The 15,521-nt window shown below is 43.0% G+C and overlaps 1 protein-coding gene and 1 long non-coding RNA gene across 8 annotated transcripts in view; one reads left to right on the top strand and one right to left on the bottom strand.

Annotated features, from left to right (window-relative positions):
* RET (ret proto-oncogene) overlaps positions 1–15,521 on the bottom strand; it is a 121,421-nt gene that overhangs the window by 33,693 nt on the left and 72,207 nt on the right. For all 7 annotated transcript variants that reach the window (XM_083502404.1, XM_083502407.1, XM_083502405.1 and 4 more), the window contains 5 exons: positions 10,041–10,292; positions 8,499–8,789; positions 6,659–6,900; positions 4,433–4,634; positions 2,275–2,474 (listed from right to left, as the gene is read on the bottom strand). In XM_083502404.1, the coding sequence (XP_083358530.1) occupies positions 2,275–2,474; positions 4,433–4,634; positions 6,659–6,900; positions 8,499–8,789; positions 10,041–10,292 (1,187 nt within the window). The remainder of the gene's footprint in view (positions 1–2,274; positions 2,475–4,432; positions 4,635–6,658; positions 6,901–8,498; positions 8,790–10,040; positions 10,293–15,521) is intronic.
* LOC310706706 overlaps positions 1–15,521 on the top strand; it is a 35,326-nt gene that overhangs the window by 15,470 nt on the left and 4,335 nt on the right. The gene's annotated exons all lie outside the window — the stretch shown is intronic.

Below are 15,521 nucleotides of genomic sequence, written 5' to 3'. Positions count from 1 at the left end.
ACCAGGGTCCTGGGTGGCCACCAGGGAGAGACTGGTGCTCCATTATCCAATGCTGAAGGCCATCAATCTAGCTATGGTTAGGATGTGAGCTGTGGCGTCATCGCCACTACTGATGTGCCTGCTCACCTCCACCTGCCACATCTGAGAGGGAGTGTCCCCTATGGGAGCAAGGGGTATTTGGTCTGCCTGTCATTACTGCATGCTGCTGTGACTGTGTGGGCTCCCATGGCTCCAATAGAGATCTCCTTCGCATTCCTCTCTTTGTGTTGTCATGGTTTCTTGATTTGTGGGGGCGCATGCGGGGGCTGTGATTGCTGTGCATTTCAGGGGTGCCAGCGTGTGTACATGCATTTGTTTCCAGTGTTGCACCGGGGTGTGCTTGTTATGTGCATGTGTTGGTAGCTGTGTGTGTTTTGGGTGGCTGGTACGTCAGGATTTGGTGTCACTGGTGGAAATTGTATGTCTTTGTCTCCGCTGCCAGGTGTGGGTGTTTTCTGCTTGCCACGGCGTCTTTCAGCCACTGCCAAGTGGATTTTGGATGTAGCGGTTTTTGCGTTGACAAATTACCAGCAGCCATTAACCACTGTGGACCCATGAAGCTTAAATTGCTCTGCAACTATGTGGGTGCCACTTGCTCCCCCAGTCTCCCCCAATTCATACACTTGCACAGGCTGTGGGTGCTATCCAACATTAATCTACTTAGAGTACGATTTACCGAGATTGTGTAACTTTTAATTAATGTATTTCTCTAAAATTTAAACTGCAAATCACTTCATCGGGAGAGACTGGTCCCTTCTTCCTCCCCCGTGCCCATTAAAAACCAACTGTCCTGTGAGCAGGAGAGGAAGCAGCAGCAAATTGTCGTAAGTGCCACCTCTTTAAATAGCCTATTTTTACTGCCTTAATCATATGTTGCTGTTTTTATCAATCTAACATACGCCACTCTAGGAGCCTTGTCAAGCGATGAGGGAGATGAAAATACTTTAAGTAAGTAAACACAAGGGAATGGGGAGAGGTAGGAGTAATACAGTGCTTCAAGGAACTGCAAGGGGTGACTGAGTGGGAACTGTTTTTGTGAAAGACAAAGAACAAACCAACCAAAAGACAGACCTGCAAATATTCATTAATGGAGGAGAAAATCTGCAGGGGCAAAAACAAAAACCCAAGCATTCTCTCTCTCTTTTATAGACTTTCACAATTCCCTCTCCTTAGCACTATGATTGGAAGGTTCTATGGGGGGAAAGACCAACCAGAATGTTGGACACTTTGGTTACAATGTGTTTGAGCTGAAGACCGGGCAGACTCCTGACACCCTGCTCTCTCTGAAACCTCCATCTGACCTATTCTGACTCATAAGGGGTGGGGATGAAAGCTAAAATAGTTTTGAGTATCAGATTATTTATACGATGCTTGGAATCATTTTGGAACTCGTGCATTCGTTTCTTTAATAAAAACGAATGAAACAAAGGGGCCCTTCATTTCATCTTGCCCATTCATTAAAAAAAAAATGAATGTACACTCAGCTAGTATTCTAGATCTACTGAAAGACAAACAACATATAGCGGGGTAAATATGTAGGAAATGAGGGAGTAGTATGATCTAGCACAGGGTAGGCTGATGGGTGGTACATGCCCAGCAGTGGAAGTCAGCAGGGAGGGTTGCCTAGTGCTTAACCCAGCGGCCATCACTGCAAGACTCACATGAGGTGCGCTGAATTTTTGATGATTTCTAAACAACTGGACTTTTTTAAAAAAGATCAAAATCCCTAATATGAACATTTTCATACCTTCTGAGTGGCCCTGAAATTGCCTACTATGATGTCACTTTTCAAGACTCCCTAGAACAACCCCACAAAGCCAAGGTTTGACACACTACAATATTCAACCTAGAGAGACTGGTTTCTACAAGCCTAGAAGTGCAGCAGTGGACAGACTTTAACAAGGAAGAAACTCTACACCTTGCACCATCAGAGCTGAGAAGCTGTATGAGAAGAGGACCAGGGTAGCCATTGAGACATCTCCCTTCTGGAATGAAACGCCCCAGAAATGGCAGGGGACTCTGTGCTCTCTTTCCAACCTGAGAGGAAGCACTCCTTAGCAAAACACGCCCACCCTTGGCACAAGAAATTGTACTATTTATTTTTTTTAAAAAAGTTGGAAAGACAACAAAGGACATAATCAACCTCTGAAGGATATTCATTTATATAAACGTTTTCCGGCACTGTAAATTCCAAGTTGAATTTCCAAATGGAACAAAAGAGCACACAATCCTTACTTGTGAAAAGTTGGCAGCATTTCTGTTCACTGTGAACTGATATGTCACGTTTGAAAACTGGATGCTGATTGGAAGAATGGTGACATTGAAGTGGAGCATCAGGGATTTGTTAGGCCCCTGGTATTCTGTGTCGTTCACAATAACGTCCACCTGGTGGGAGCTGCTTTCAGTAACTGAAATGCTCTTGCCTAACACCAGTCCTGCAGAAACAGAAGACTGGACTCATTAAGTTTGCAATACATAAACACTTCAGGGATATTCTCTCGAGGAAAGAGAAAGGTGGTCAAGAGAGACATCCAGTGGACACAGAAAGCAGGGCAAAAACGGCTGGTTTGGCATGCAGGAGGGAAAAAGGCACCCTAAGAGCAGATTGTAGAATCAGAGTGTCATAGAACTGGAAGGGGCCACAAGGATCGTTTAGCCCAACCCCCTGCAATGCAGGAATCTTTTGCCCAAAGTGGGGCTCAAACCCACAACTTTGAGATTAAGAGTCTCAAACTCTACAATGTAGAGCTCGTGGCGAAAATTGGGCACAGGCATAACGGTGTGCAGAGCTCTGTTCTATAAGACAAATCAAAAACCCCACTAAGCATGTGCATCAGAGAGAAACAGAAGAAACAATCTTATTTGGACCAGTTACATGACCCAACATTGGCTCTTCAGCCCTCTTTCAATCATACTTGTCACAGAGATGTGTCTGGCCCCTTCATTATGCAGTTTTCATCAGACATACTTCTTTACTCTGGCCTTGGACACTTCAGATATATATTTTAGGACCTACCGTATTTTCCTGATTGTAATTAGTGTAAACTGCTTTTAATACTGCGGACCCCCGGGTTATGTTACTTTCAGGTTTCACTGCGCATGCATGTGCAGAAGCGCTCTATCACGCCATGCACATGTGCAGAAGCGGCACCTCTAGATGCGGACTTTTTGGGGTACGTACGGACCCCTTGAACAAATGAAGTTCATATCAGGAGGGTCCACTGTATTGTATTTTAAAACAACAACAACCTGCAGGAGAATGCAGGTGAAAGTCTCATTTTTGATCCGATAAACCATGGCTTGTTGGACCAAGACTGTTATTTCTGAACCAGAACAGTTATTATACTTTCATTTAAAGGAAACAGTATTACTATTCATTGTACAGACTGGAATATAATCTGACCATATGCCTTTGCACAACAGTTGCAATTAAAAGCTCTTGGTTTCTTGTCACCATATAAATATTGAAAAGGCCAGTTAATTCCATCTCCTAAAATTTGAAAATGCTCCAAACCATCTTGAACTTTAAAATTGTTAACTGGTTTTATTTTAGGACACATATCTATATCTTTAGTCCACTAACACAACTGGGAATTATGCCAACAAATGAACTGAACAGAAGGTGCTGAACATGAACTGTTGAGCTGTGAGCACAATGGCATTCCATTGTTGGTTAGGATTTTCAAGCATACCTGGCAAGTTCCCATGGTTGGCCATGAACTTGCGTTTGCATATTCTTGCCTTCCATAGTAAAGGCAGTTTATTGTAAGGGATTTAGTTAATAAAAGGCAACCTTGGTTTCTTTGAACATCTAAAAACTGAAACACTTTCCCATGGCAAAATCCAACTGTTGCCCCAATTCCAGAAGGGAGGGCCATGTCTGTTGCTGGTGTATATCTCAACATAAATAATTACAGTGCAGTGCTCAAACAGGTCCTAGTTTGTTGCAAAGCATGGGAGATTATACTTCCACCGATGGTGATTAGTCAGGTCTGTTATCTGTGAAAGGGATAATGTGGAACACTCCACATGTTCTGGACTATGACTCCCATAATTCCTGGCCATTGGCCATTCTGGCTGAATCGGATGGGACTTTTAGTTCAGAATGTCTGGAGGTTACCAGGTTGTCTACCCTGATTTATGACTATTCTATACTGCCCCTACTGGCTGAAAGGATTATTGCTACAGCATCACAATTTTCTCTTTAGCGCTGGCCACTGGACCACAATGCATTATTATCTCATGACATTCCCTGCCTTCCCGGAAGTCTGATACTATTATTTATTATCTCACATCTCCAGCTTATGATTCAAAAGCTGGATAAGGCAGCAAAATGCGGAACTAGTTCTTTGTAAGCATACTCTTTTGGGAATAATAATCCACATAAACTTACTGTATTCGTGTCGTGTTCCCCTCACTTGGCTGCCATTTGGGTTGAACAAGATCTCATGGAAGTTGTGCTCCACTTGAAATGTCTCCTTGACCCATGGATCAGATGTACTTATGGTGCCCGTGTACTTCTTCCTGCTACTGTCTATAGGGAAAATAGGGGTGGTGTCTGCATCATAGACAGTTAATTCTGCAATGACGGTGCCCTTTAAAAGAGAATAGGTGGGAGGAAATTGCTTGCAGTCACAATATATTATTTCTGGCTTGGCATTTAAGCATTATCCTAGGATGAAAAATATAATGTAAGGTGCTTCAGTACGCAACAGATTTACAAGGTCATGATAATTATCCCATTAGAAAAGAGTACAGTAAAGGTGTCTGCTTGATCTCAATAAGCAGGAATCTGGATTACTGGTTTTAGATTCAGACATGCTTCCTCAAACCAGCATTGCATACATGATTAAGCTTGCTGGTGAATAGTTAGCATACAGGTTTTCATTCAGCATTCAGAGTATACGGTGGTCCTTCAATTTTAACTTTCCAGAGCCAGCTGAGGTGGATAAAATGGGGAAAAATGGTTCTGGCCTGTTGGTGGCAGCAAATATCCAAAAACGGTAAATTCCTCTTACGCAAAATCTAGCAGCCAAAGAAATAAGTTGCCCAGGAAAGAAACACGCCTATAAATTAAAACTTACATTTCTCATGATAAATCTGTTAGAACTTTTTAACAAAAATATGAGATTGTATCAAAGGGAGCTCCAACACAATAGCACTCTGGAGTGTTTAAGAGTGAAATGGGGTGGGGTAGGAGAGGGGACACTCCTAAAATCTTCCCCCATTGTCCTATATAAAAGGGTCTCAGATTTCTTCATTTATTTAGGATTGGGGCAAGCTACTAGCTCTGACCCTGACTGCTTTATTTATTGAAGAAAGCCTACTGCCATAGCATCCTGAACACTCCAAATTTCATCTGACTGCTTTATTGCAATACACCTGGGGTAGAGAGAGGAAATGTAGTGCAGGAAGGAGAGTCCTTAAAACTTATGATGTACATTCACTTGACTATAGACTGAGTGGGACTTAAGCAGGCTAGTTCCCTTCGTCTCCTTCCATTTTCCATTGATATTTCAGCTGACGCCTTCAATATTCAATGGCTCAACTGCCCTCAAACACAGATTTAATTGAGAAGATTCACACACACTGCCCCAACTTTCAATTGCTTTAGACATATCTCCACAACCCCAGAGCAGACATTTATGCTGCTAACAGAAACAATGGAGAAATCCAGGATTTTAACAAAGCTGTAATTGGTGGCTGCATCTTCCTCCTCGACCACCAAACAATAGGCAGCAAGAAGGGAAATATTTCCTGTAATTTGCATTCAATGTAATGTGACCCTGGAAGTTCCATTTCCAGACAATGAGATGAGTTACTCTACTATTTTCTTATCTCAATGAGCTCAATGTTCCGTATGTCCTGGAAGCTCACAGGGTCCTTTAGAACATTTATTTTCTATTGGTTTACAACCTTATATGCTTCTGCGTGTTTTGGAGGCCCTCTAAGTGTGTAAACGGCATTACAGTGGTGCCTCGCAAGACTAAAAGAATCCGTTCTGTGATTCTCTTCGTCTAGTGGTTTTTTCGTCTTGCGAAGCAAGCCCATTGACGGATTAGCGGCTTTTAGCGGCTTATCTGCTGATCGGATCAGCTGATAAGCGGCTTAGAAAAAGGGGGGGAGGAAAAAACCCCGCAGGAACTCGCAAGGCATTGTCATCTTGCGAAGCAAGCCCATAGGAAATTCGTTTTGTGAAGCACCTCCAAAACGGAAAAGTTTTCCGTCTTGCGAGGCACCACTGTACATTGTGACTCATTGGTATCTGACAACCCAAAGTTGCTACTAGAGGGAATTAATGATTAGCACCATATTCTGGGAGAACGTTTTGTATTCATCGGTCACTTTTGGAAGTGCTCCCGTGAAACCCTCAAGAAGAAATGTTTCACTGAAAATTTATCCATGTAACTCTTGGGATGGACAAGCAAGATCCATGTTTCCTACCAGGTCCTACTACAGGAAAACTTTACATGGACCCCAACTCTACATTTCCGCATGGATGTGCTCAAAAGAGCCCTTCAAAACATGCAAAAATCATGGGAGGAAGTGGGGAGGTTGCAAAGGTCTCTTAAATCACCAACAAGTCACAGTAGCACATTGCACCATCATGGAGCGTTACCTTTTTCCTGCTGAACTCCACAACTGCATCTGCCGTGTTTGTGTCATTAGGCAAGAAGGGGGGCATGTCATCTTCATCAAAGACAGCTACAAGAAATGGCACCTCCTTAAAAGTTTCCCTGGAACCCTCTGTCACAGTACATTTGGCAATCAGCTCATACTTCTCTCGCTCCTCTCGATCCAGAGGCTGTGCCACGCTGATACTCGCCGTGTCCATGTTGTAAAGAAACGGCACACCTTTATCTAGAACACAGCAAGAATACCGTCTCATTCCATCACTAACAAAGCAGGAGTTCTCTGTGATACAACCTTGGGGGTAAAGGATCCTATGCCAGAAGTAGACAATTCACTATCAGCAACACCCAAACTGCAACTCAAATCCAGTCAATTTGCATGTATGTGTTATTTACACCATTCTTCAATCTTAGAACTCTTTATAGAGTTCTGGAAATCGTGCTGGATATAAAAGACTGCAATTAGGGGTTGAAAGGATTCCCCCTGTTCTATACCTTTATTGTATCTCTGGTTTGCTCTGTTTGGCATTTCATTCCTCCTCATATCATTAGGGAAGACCCACTCACCCCCGAGTGATAAAGAACCACTACACCTACTGTCTAGTGTGCCTTTGCCACACTAGCGAATGAACTATTAATGGATGAACTGTGGCTCATGACAAAGCCTTTTTCTGTTAAATTAAGGGATAGTTATTGTTTCTAATGCTTCATTGTTCTATTATATATATAGTTAACCTTATGCTTATATATCTTTAATGATGGCGTAATGTTTTTAGCTATGATCTTGTTACCCACTTTGAATATTTTTCAGTGGAAAAGCAAGGGACAGGGGACTACCTGCACCCTGTATCAAAGCAGGCATGTTAAATCTTGCAACAGAGTGAAATGAGGGAGATGAAACTTCAGGGAGCAAGAGAAAGCTGAAAGGAGATTTACAAGGCAGGCTCAGGTAGTTTTTGAGGCAGAGGACTGTTCCTTCCTCCTTAGTGGTGGTGCTGAAGGACAGCAGAGAACAGGTCAAAAATTCGCAGCCAAGGCAAGACACTATGGTACTGCAGGAAGTGCCTTTGTCCTGTTGCTAAGAGTCACTGCTTTGAGACACCCCTGCTCCAGTCTTACAGGAAAGAAAATGTGGAAAGGTTCATTATTCTATTTATCTATTTAAAATGCTTCTTTACCTGCCTTTCCCAGATGCTCAAGGCAGCTCAAAACGTAAGTTACATCATAATCAAGATGAAGGGGAAAACTAGAATTGGTTTGGCTTGGATTTTTAAAATTTGAATCACTGGAATCCCTTAAACACTTCAGCAAATACCCAGCCACATAAACGTTCCAAGACTTTTGCCGCAATGGTGGGGATGTGAAAATTCTCTTTCTGGACCATTATAATGTATTAGCCAGAATTCCCATCGATAATTCTTCTTAATATGGAATTTCAACCATCACTGATACAGTGTTTACTTAATGCTTTTCTGAAAATAGTGAAATATTCCTAATTAAACAATGAAGGCCATGAAATCTGTTGCTTAAGGTTTTTTTTTTAAATTATGGAATTTGCTGAACCACTGCACATAGGGGGGGGATGGTATAACTTCTATACCTAATCCAAGTTTCCAAATGTTTTGACCAAGTATTTTCATATGTGGCTTCTACCTATGCAAGTGCCTTCCAATGCAAACTTTTTCTCAGCTTCCAATACCTCCTCCAGAGGCTCATGGGAACCATATCTGGAAGCATGTTCTAAAGCTGTGCAGAAAACCCAATGAAATAAGGATTTGCGAAGGCAAACAGGGTCCCCGCTGCCCACTGGACAAGCAACTGCTTTACCTGCTATCACCTCATAGGAAATGCTTGCATTCTGGCACTGGTTTTGCAGAGGATATGACTGGAGCTGATGGAATATCCCTGGTGGTTTGTTCTCCTTGATGTGAAAAGAAAGGTCCATATTGGAAAAACACAACTGGCTTGGCATCCCATAACTGCAAGCTGGCATGGTGGAATTGATAACAGAAAGCTTCACCAATACTTTGGTATAAGATTCATGGCACTCCTTCCCTTGGAAAGGTTGGGGTGAGACGAAAACTTGGAGGATCAGCTTTGATACCGAAATTCCTGGAACTATTAGGGAGGAGACAAGAGAAACAGGGAAGATTACAAAGAGCCCTCATTTTAGCAATTCAGCATCATCTATGGTTCTATACCCACCTAGACAAAGCACCCCAAACAGCTGCCCACCATGTAGCTCTAAAGTGTTCCTGCTGAGATCACAGAATCACAGGATGGTAGAGTTGGAAGGGAACCTGAGGGCCATCTAGTTCAACCCCCTGCAGCGCATAACTCTTTTGCCCAATGTGGGACTCGAACCCAGGACCCCGAGACTAAGAGTCTCATGCTCTACTGTTTGAGCTATTTGGCCTCTCCTTCTCCCAAGTGCCACTGAATCACTTTGCCCTGATGGGAGGGAAGACCTTTCAAAGGGTTTTCATGGAACTTCCCCCCCCCCTTTGCAGTCTGTCTTTGCTCTTTTATTAGGGTTTTAATATTTCCATGTACACTGCTTTCTGAGACTGGCCCGAAGAACAATGTAGAAAAAACCCCAATCTTAAATAAAGAATTGTAATTTTCTGTTAACTGCAACAAACAACAATTAAGTCTCTGGTTTGTTCTTGTTCCTCTTTCTGTACAGTTCATTCAGAGCTAGGATTTTGGGTTTACAAGTAAGTTAAACATAACCTTAGAGTGCAGAGAGTTGTTATTTCACTCATCTGTTACACGTTCCAAGAATCAATTAGAACAATTCGTCCAAGTGTTATCTCCTTTGGGTGAGTAGCTTGAACCAAAGTAGCAGAGAAGGACACATGAGAAGGTAAATGGCCAAGACACTCTGGGCAACCTTCATATAATAAACTGCTACTTGCGAGCATCCTTTGAGGCCTAATTCTCTGTCTCCACACATTAACAACAAGTAAACAAAACAGAATCACATTATTTTTGATGCATCTCTTCTTGTGCCAATCATTAAAACTAATGTATTTGTGGTATGATATGTTTCTATAGGCAAGGGGCTGACTGGGTGGGGGAATAACGTGATGATTAATTTCTTGATCTCGGGGGTAACAACAGGATTGTTTGTTGTTCTTGCAGTTGACTGACATGGTTACCCGTCTTCTTATTGGTGTCTGTGCCAATATTTAGGAAGAGGTTCCAGAGTACCTTCCATTCAATGAAGAGTTCTACTGATTTGGTAACACTTAGTATCTGGATAAATTCCACCAGATGCAAATGAAGGTAAACATGATACCACCCCCCACCCCCACCCCACCCCCACACTAGTGCAATGAGGACATCTGCTTCATCTGCATGACTTACACAGCATATCGAAGTCCTCCCTATCTAGACTCTTATTGAGGAAAAGAAGTCCAGTTTTCTCTTGGATTTGAAACCAGAGGTTGTCTTTACTTCCAGCTCGTGGGATGTGGAGTTGTGGGCACAGCCAAAAATATGTATTCTCCTCTTCCGAATCTTTCAAGGCATGGATCTGCAGCAGGGGGGTTCCGCTGGGTTGGTCAAGGTAGACGCTCTCATGATATTCCCTCCGGGGAAAGTAGAGGCCAAAGGCAACTGGAAAAGATACAGAAATGAAGGGATGCAATATGTACAATGACTAGGTGGACCTTTTTTTTTTAAAAAAAAAAAAGCACTTTGCAAAGGCAACACATTTCCTTTCTGTAACTTTCAAGAGATATATTTGTCCAGCTGGTTCTTTGGTTGATCCTGCTAGATTAACCACCTCTTCCTCATATTGAGATCTGCCTCATAAGTTTTTACAGATCCCACCCCCATCTGGTAGGTGGTGACTGGACACAGGGACCTTCTATGGAGTCACATTCCAGGTTTGGAACTCGCTCCCTAGGAAACTTCAGCTGTGGCTGGGTTTACTGCTTTTTTTGACACCAGGTCATCTGGACAACTTGCTTCGTAATGCTTGTTAATTTCAGCATCGTTGTATCACATTTTTGCACTGGGAGCTATTCTGGAAACATCCTGAAGGGCAGGGTATTAAAAGCCTAACAAAAATTAAAAAGCTGTACCAGCTGCCGTGTGGTTCAATCCATTGCTCAATAAAATGCAAAAGGAAAGCAATAGAGTAGAAACTGATCTGCCACACTGGTTTTGTAAAAAAGGGCAGTTTGGTATACATTTGCTTCATATGTCTAGATGGGCCTAATATTTAAAAAGTGGTGATATGTGAATATGAATATATTCTTATTCTTTAATTTTATAGCCATAACTGGTTTTAAATATGTTATTATCTTGAACTGTGCAATAGTTAGATATCAGCAGTGCATGGGGACAACCCAAGAAATGTTGCGGCCTCAGGTAGAGGATGTTACCTCCATATTCCATGTAGCACACAGAATTTGGCTCTCCAGCAACTCAATGCATTCCCTTCTAGAGCTGATGCAATGTTTATGTTTGTGAATTGTGTTAAAAAGGTAAAGGTAAAGGTACCCCCAACCGTTAGGTATAGCCGCAGATGACTCTGGGGTTGTGCACTCATCTGGCTCTTTAGGCCGAGGGAGCCGGCATTTGTCCGCAGACAGCTTCCGGATCGTGTGGCCAGCATGACTAAGCTGCTTCTGGCGAAACCAGAGCAGCGGACGGAAATGCCATTTACCTTCCTGCCAGAGCGCTACCTATGTATCTACTTGCACTTGACATGCTTTCAAACTGCTAGGTTGGCAGGAGCTGGGACTGAACAATGGGAGCTCACCCTGTGGCAGGGATTCGAAACGCCAACCTTCTGATCGGCAAGCCCTAGGCTCTGTGGTTTAGAGCACAGCACCACCCACTTCCCTTATTGTATTAATCCTCTACAAATGTTTTTGTTAACTATGTTTATCTATATCACAATAAAGCAAGCATTGGTGGTCATATTGGTTCGCTCTCTTTGCTAATTTAAGTTCCTGTACTGTATTGTTAAAATGGACATTTTAATAAAAATGTATGGGGGCGGAATTGCACATGCTATCTAAATGATAACATTTTAAAAACAGAAAGCAGGGGAGGAACAAATTAGCTGATCAATCTCAGCTGCCCATAACTGACCACTTGCCCTCTGGAGTCATTTATCCATCCCAAACACCTCCCTTATATTAAACCTTTCTTAATTTTCAAGCAATTTTCCTGTGAACACTCTTCTTCCAGTGGCTAATGCATGAACCCACACTGTATCAAATCAACACTGACCTATTTGACATACCTACACTATAGACCTAAACTGATTTAACAGTAATTTCAAAATCATATGCAATAAAACTGCACAGAAAAGGTCAAAATGTTTTTTTAATCAAGTCTATGCTGAAAGCAACGGATCACTCTCAGTACCATTTTTTATTTCCCTTCCTGGTACTACTAAGCACTTTATTTAATTAGAGCTTAATCAGAACCCATTTCCTACAGTTTCATTCTCAGCAGGCAGCTCTGAAGTGTGGTCCTATATTTCCTTCCCTCAGACAGCTGCCTTTCCACATTGTTCACAAATCTGAACAGGCCTACAACTGTTAAAGAAGGAGCACTGATAAAGGCAGGTATGGAGCTGTAAAATATGCAGCAAAGGAGCCTTGCTTTATGCAGTTATTTCGTTTGGTCTGAATGAATCCAGGACCAGGAGTGTAGATGTCAAAAGCATTGATACCTGAACTCTCAGGTGCTTCTCTGCTTCATATAAAGGAAACAAACTGACAAATATGAAATAATACAATACGTTACAACTATGGCACTGGAATCTAACTTGAGCCAACAACACTGCAATTTAAACCTATGTTTGGAAAGCAAGGCAGGGGCGTCCTGCAAGATTTTTTCTACTGCTAAAACAATATTCTCCACAAACATATTTTCTAAGAAATGCAGGTACTGGGATTCACCCCACCCATGGCAAGGAAAAGTCTTTATGGCCCCACATCAGAGACTCTTGTTAGTCCCATACTCCCTGTCCTCATCAGTGCTCTTCACTCACCACATTACCTGGGGGGGGGGTGCTACTGTGCTGATTCTGAGGTCTTTACACCATTTATTTTTATTTATTGTTAACTTTATACAAGGCTTGAGCTTCTTCCAAGGAGCTGAACACATGGTTCTCTTGCCTCTCCATTTTATTTTCGCAACCATCATGTGAGGCAGGTTAGGCTGAGAGACTGCGACTGGCCCAAGTTCACCCAGTGGGCTTTATGACTGAGCAGGGATTTCAACCCTGATCTTCCAAGGTCCTACTAGTTCAACACTCTAACCAATACACCACACTGGGATCACACCATACCGTTTACATCACACAACTTGCATCTGAACCCTCTTAACTAATCTTAAGTGCTTTCTCATTGAACTCGTGTTTTTTGCAACCTCTCTCCGTAGGTCCATAGGCTAATATGAACATTGTGTGGTATTTGTCTTCCCCCATAAATTCCCTTTCTCTTCAATGAACACAAAGCTAAATGCAAGGTGACCAGAGATGCCTGATTCTAAGAGTTTCTCCTAGTGAGCATCCTTAATTTCAACATCCCAGACTCCCTGAAAGTAGTGACATCATCTATGACATTGTGGTATATGTCATGCATGGAGAACTTCAGGCCTCTCTATATCTGACCCTATGAACTCTCCCCATCCACAACCACTCTTCCAAGCCTGCAACCTTCACTGACCCTGTTTGAGTGCTTTGCCTGGCTAGAATGCCTCTTCCTTGCCTGTGTGGAAGACAGAGAGGGGTGCAAGAGTGTATTAAGAACTAGGCTACTGTTGAAAGCTAAGATTTGTGCTAGTTGTTCTGCTCACTTTTGTCTCTGGCCTCACCCAGCCCTAGCCTGTGTGCCCCACTCCCCGTCCCCTGGAAAGGAATGAAGCTCTCTGGCTAAAAATAATAATTCCCTATCCCTAGTATACACAGAATTTTAACTATGGTGCCAAGAAAATTTTGAACATTGAAAAACACTGAAAACATTGAAAAGCCAGCAGCTTTTTTGCCTAATAGGCATCTCTTTCCAAAGCAGCTAACAAACAACCAGGCTAAAGTTTCTTTAGCCGCAGCATTCCCTAAACTAGAGCCCACTGCTTCAGCTCTTGTCCACATACAAAGTACAGTGTATCCCTACTTCCTTCTGAATAGACAAACACAGGACTGCACTTTTAGCTGTCTCTTATTGTTGGACTTGCTTAATCAAGACCCAACAGAATGCTGTGCATTGCAGGTACACATTTCTATTTGGAAACATTACATAATTCCTTTGAAATATGGTCATGATTCACAAGACCACTGCCACTAGCAATGAATCACTGTAGCACGATTTACGGCTGCCTTTGTGATTTGTTCTAATGTATCATACATTAAACTGATAATCTAGGACAGTAATAAAGGAGGTGAACATTTATTAATAATTTCTTGCTGAAGGGTCTGACAAGTTGCAAAATGAAAACTAACAGCTCTTAAGAGAATGCCCTTGTTGTTTTCCACCTTTCCGCAATAATTTATTACTGCCATTTTATTTTGCACCTCACTACTCTGTGGAGTTTTTGTCACGAATCAAACTTGAAAGGCACCCATTTTTTCATGTCTTTAATCAACTAGCAATAAAGGTAAAGGGACCCCTGACCATTAGGTCCAGTCGTGGCTGACTCTGGGGTTGCGGCGCTCATCTCGCTTTATTGGCCGAGGGAGCCAGCATACAGCTTCCAGGTGATGTGGCCAGCATGACTAAGCCACTTCTAGCGAACCAGAGCAGCACATGGAAATGCCATTTACATTCCCACCAGAGAGGTACCTATTTATCTACTTGCACTTTGATGTGCTTTTGAAATGCTAGGTTGGCAGGAGCAGGGACCGAGCAATGGGAGCTCACCCCGTCACAGGGATTCGAACCACTGACCTTCTGATCAGCAAGTCCTAGGCTCTGTGGTTTAACCCACAGTGCCACCTGCGGCCCTTCCAACTAGCAATAGTCAAATGCAAATTTACTTATCACAAGTACAGTGGTACCTCGAGTTAAGAACTTAATTCGTTCTGGAGGTCTGTTCTTAACCTGAAACTGTTCTTAACCTGAGGTACCACTTTAGCTAATGGGGCCTCATGCTGCCGCCATGCCACCACCACACAATTTCTGTTCTCATCCTGAAGCAAAGTTCTTAACCCGAGGTACTATTTCTGGGTTAGGAGAGTCTGTAACCTGAAGCGTCTGTAACTCGAGGTACCACTGTATGGCTCTACCCATTTTCTCTTGCTACCCCTACAGCATTCATCTCTCCTCAAAATCTACCTTTCTTGCAAGCGGCCTCTTCCCAGGTCATGCCTCTCATTGCCCTTCCTTCACACCCTCCTTGAGAGTCCTTGCACTCTGACGACGATGCTTGTGGTTTGAGTGTGTGTAGAGACTACCCTACTGTAAAAGGGTAAATTCATTGTTTCACTCACTTTTGACTCTGGCCCCCACCCACCACTGGCTTGTGGTGCCCAAAAGGGAATAAAGGTAAAAGGTAAAGGACCCCTGGATGGTTACGTCCAGCCAGAGGCGACTATGGGGTTGTGGCGCTCATCTCTCTTTCAGGCCAAGGGGGCCAGAGTTTGTCCACAGACAGCTTTCTGGGTCACGTGGCCAGCAGGACTAAACTGCTTCTGGTACAACGGAACACTGTGGTGGAAACCAGAGTGCATGGAGATGCCGTTTACCTTCCCGCCGCAGTAGTACCTATTTATCTACTTGCACTGGCCTGTTTTCAACCTGCTAGGTTGACAGGAGCTGGGACAGAGCAATGGGAGCTCATCCTGTCACGGAGATTCAAACTGCCAACCTTCTGATCAGCAAG

This window comes from Podarcis liolepis (genome assembly GCF_965112155.1).
Source record: "Podarcis liolepis genome assembly, chromosome: 5".
In the NCBI taxonomy this organism is placed as follows: Eukaryota; Metazoa; Chordata; class Lepidosauria; order Squamata; family Lacertidae; genus Podarcis; species Podarcis liolepis.
This window is presented reverse-complemented; position numbering and strand designations above follow the sequence as displayed.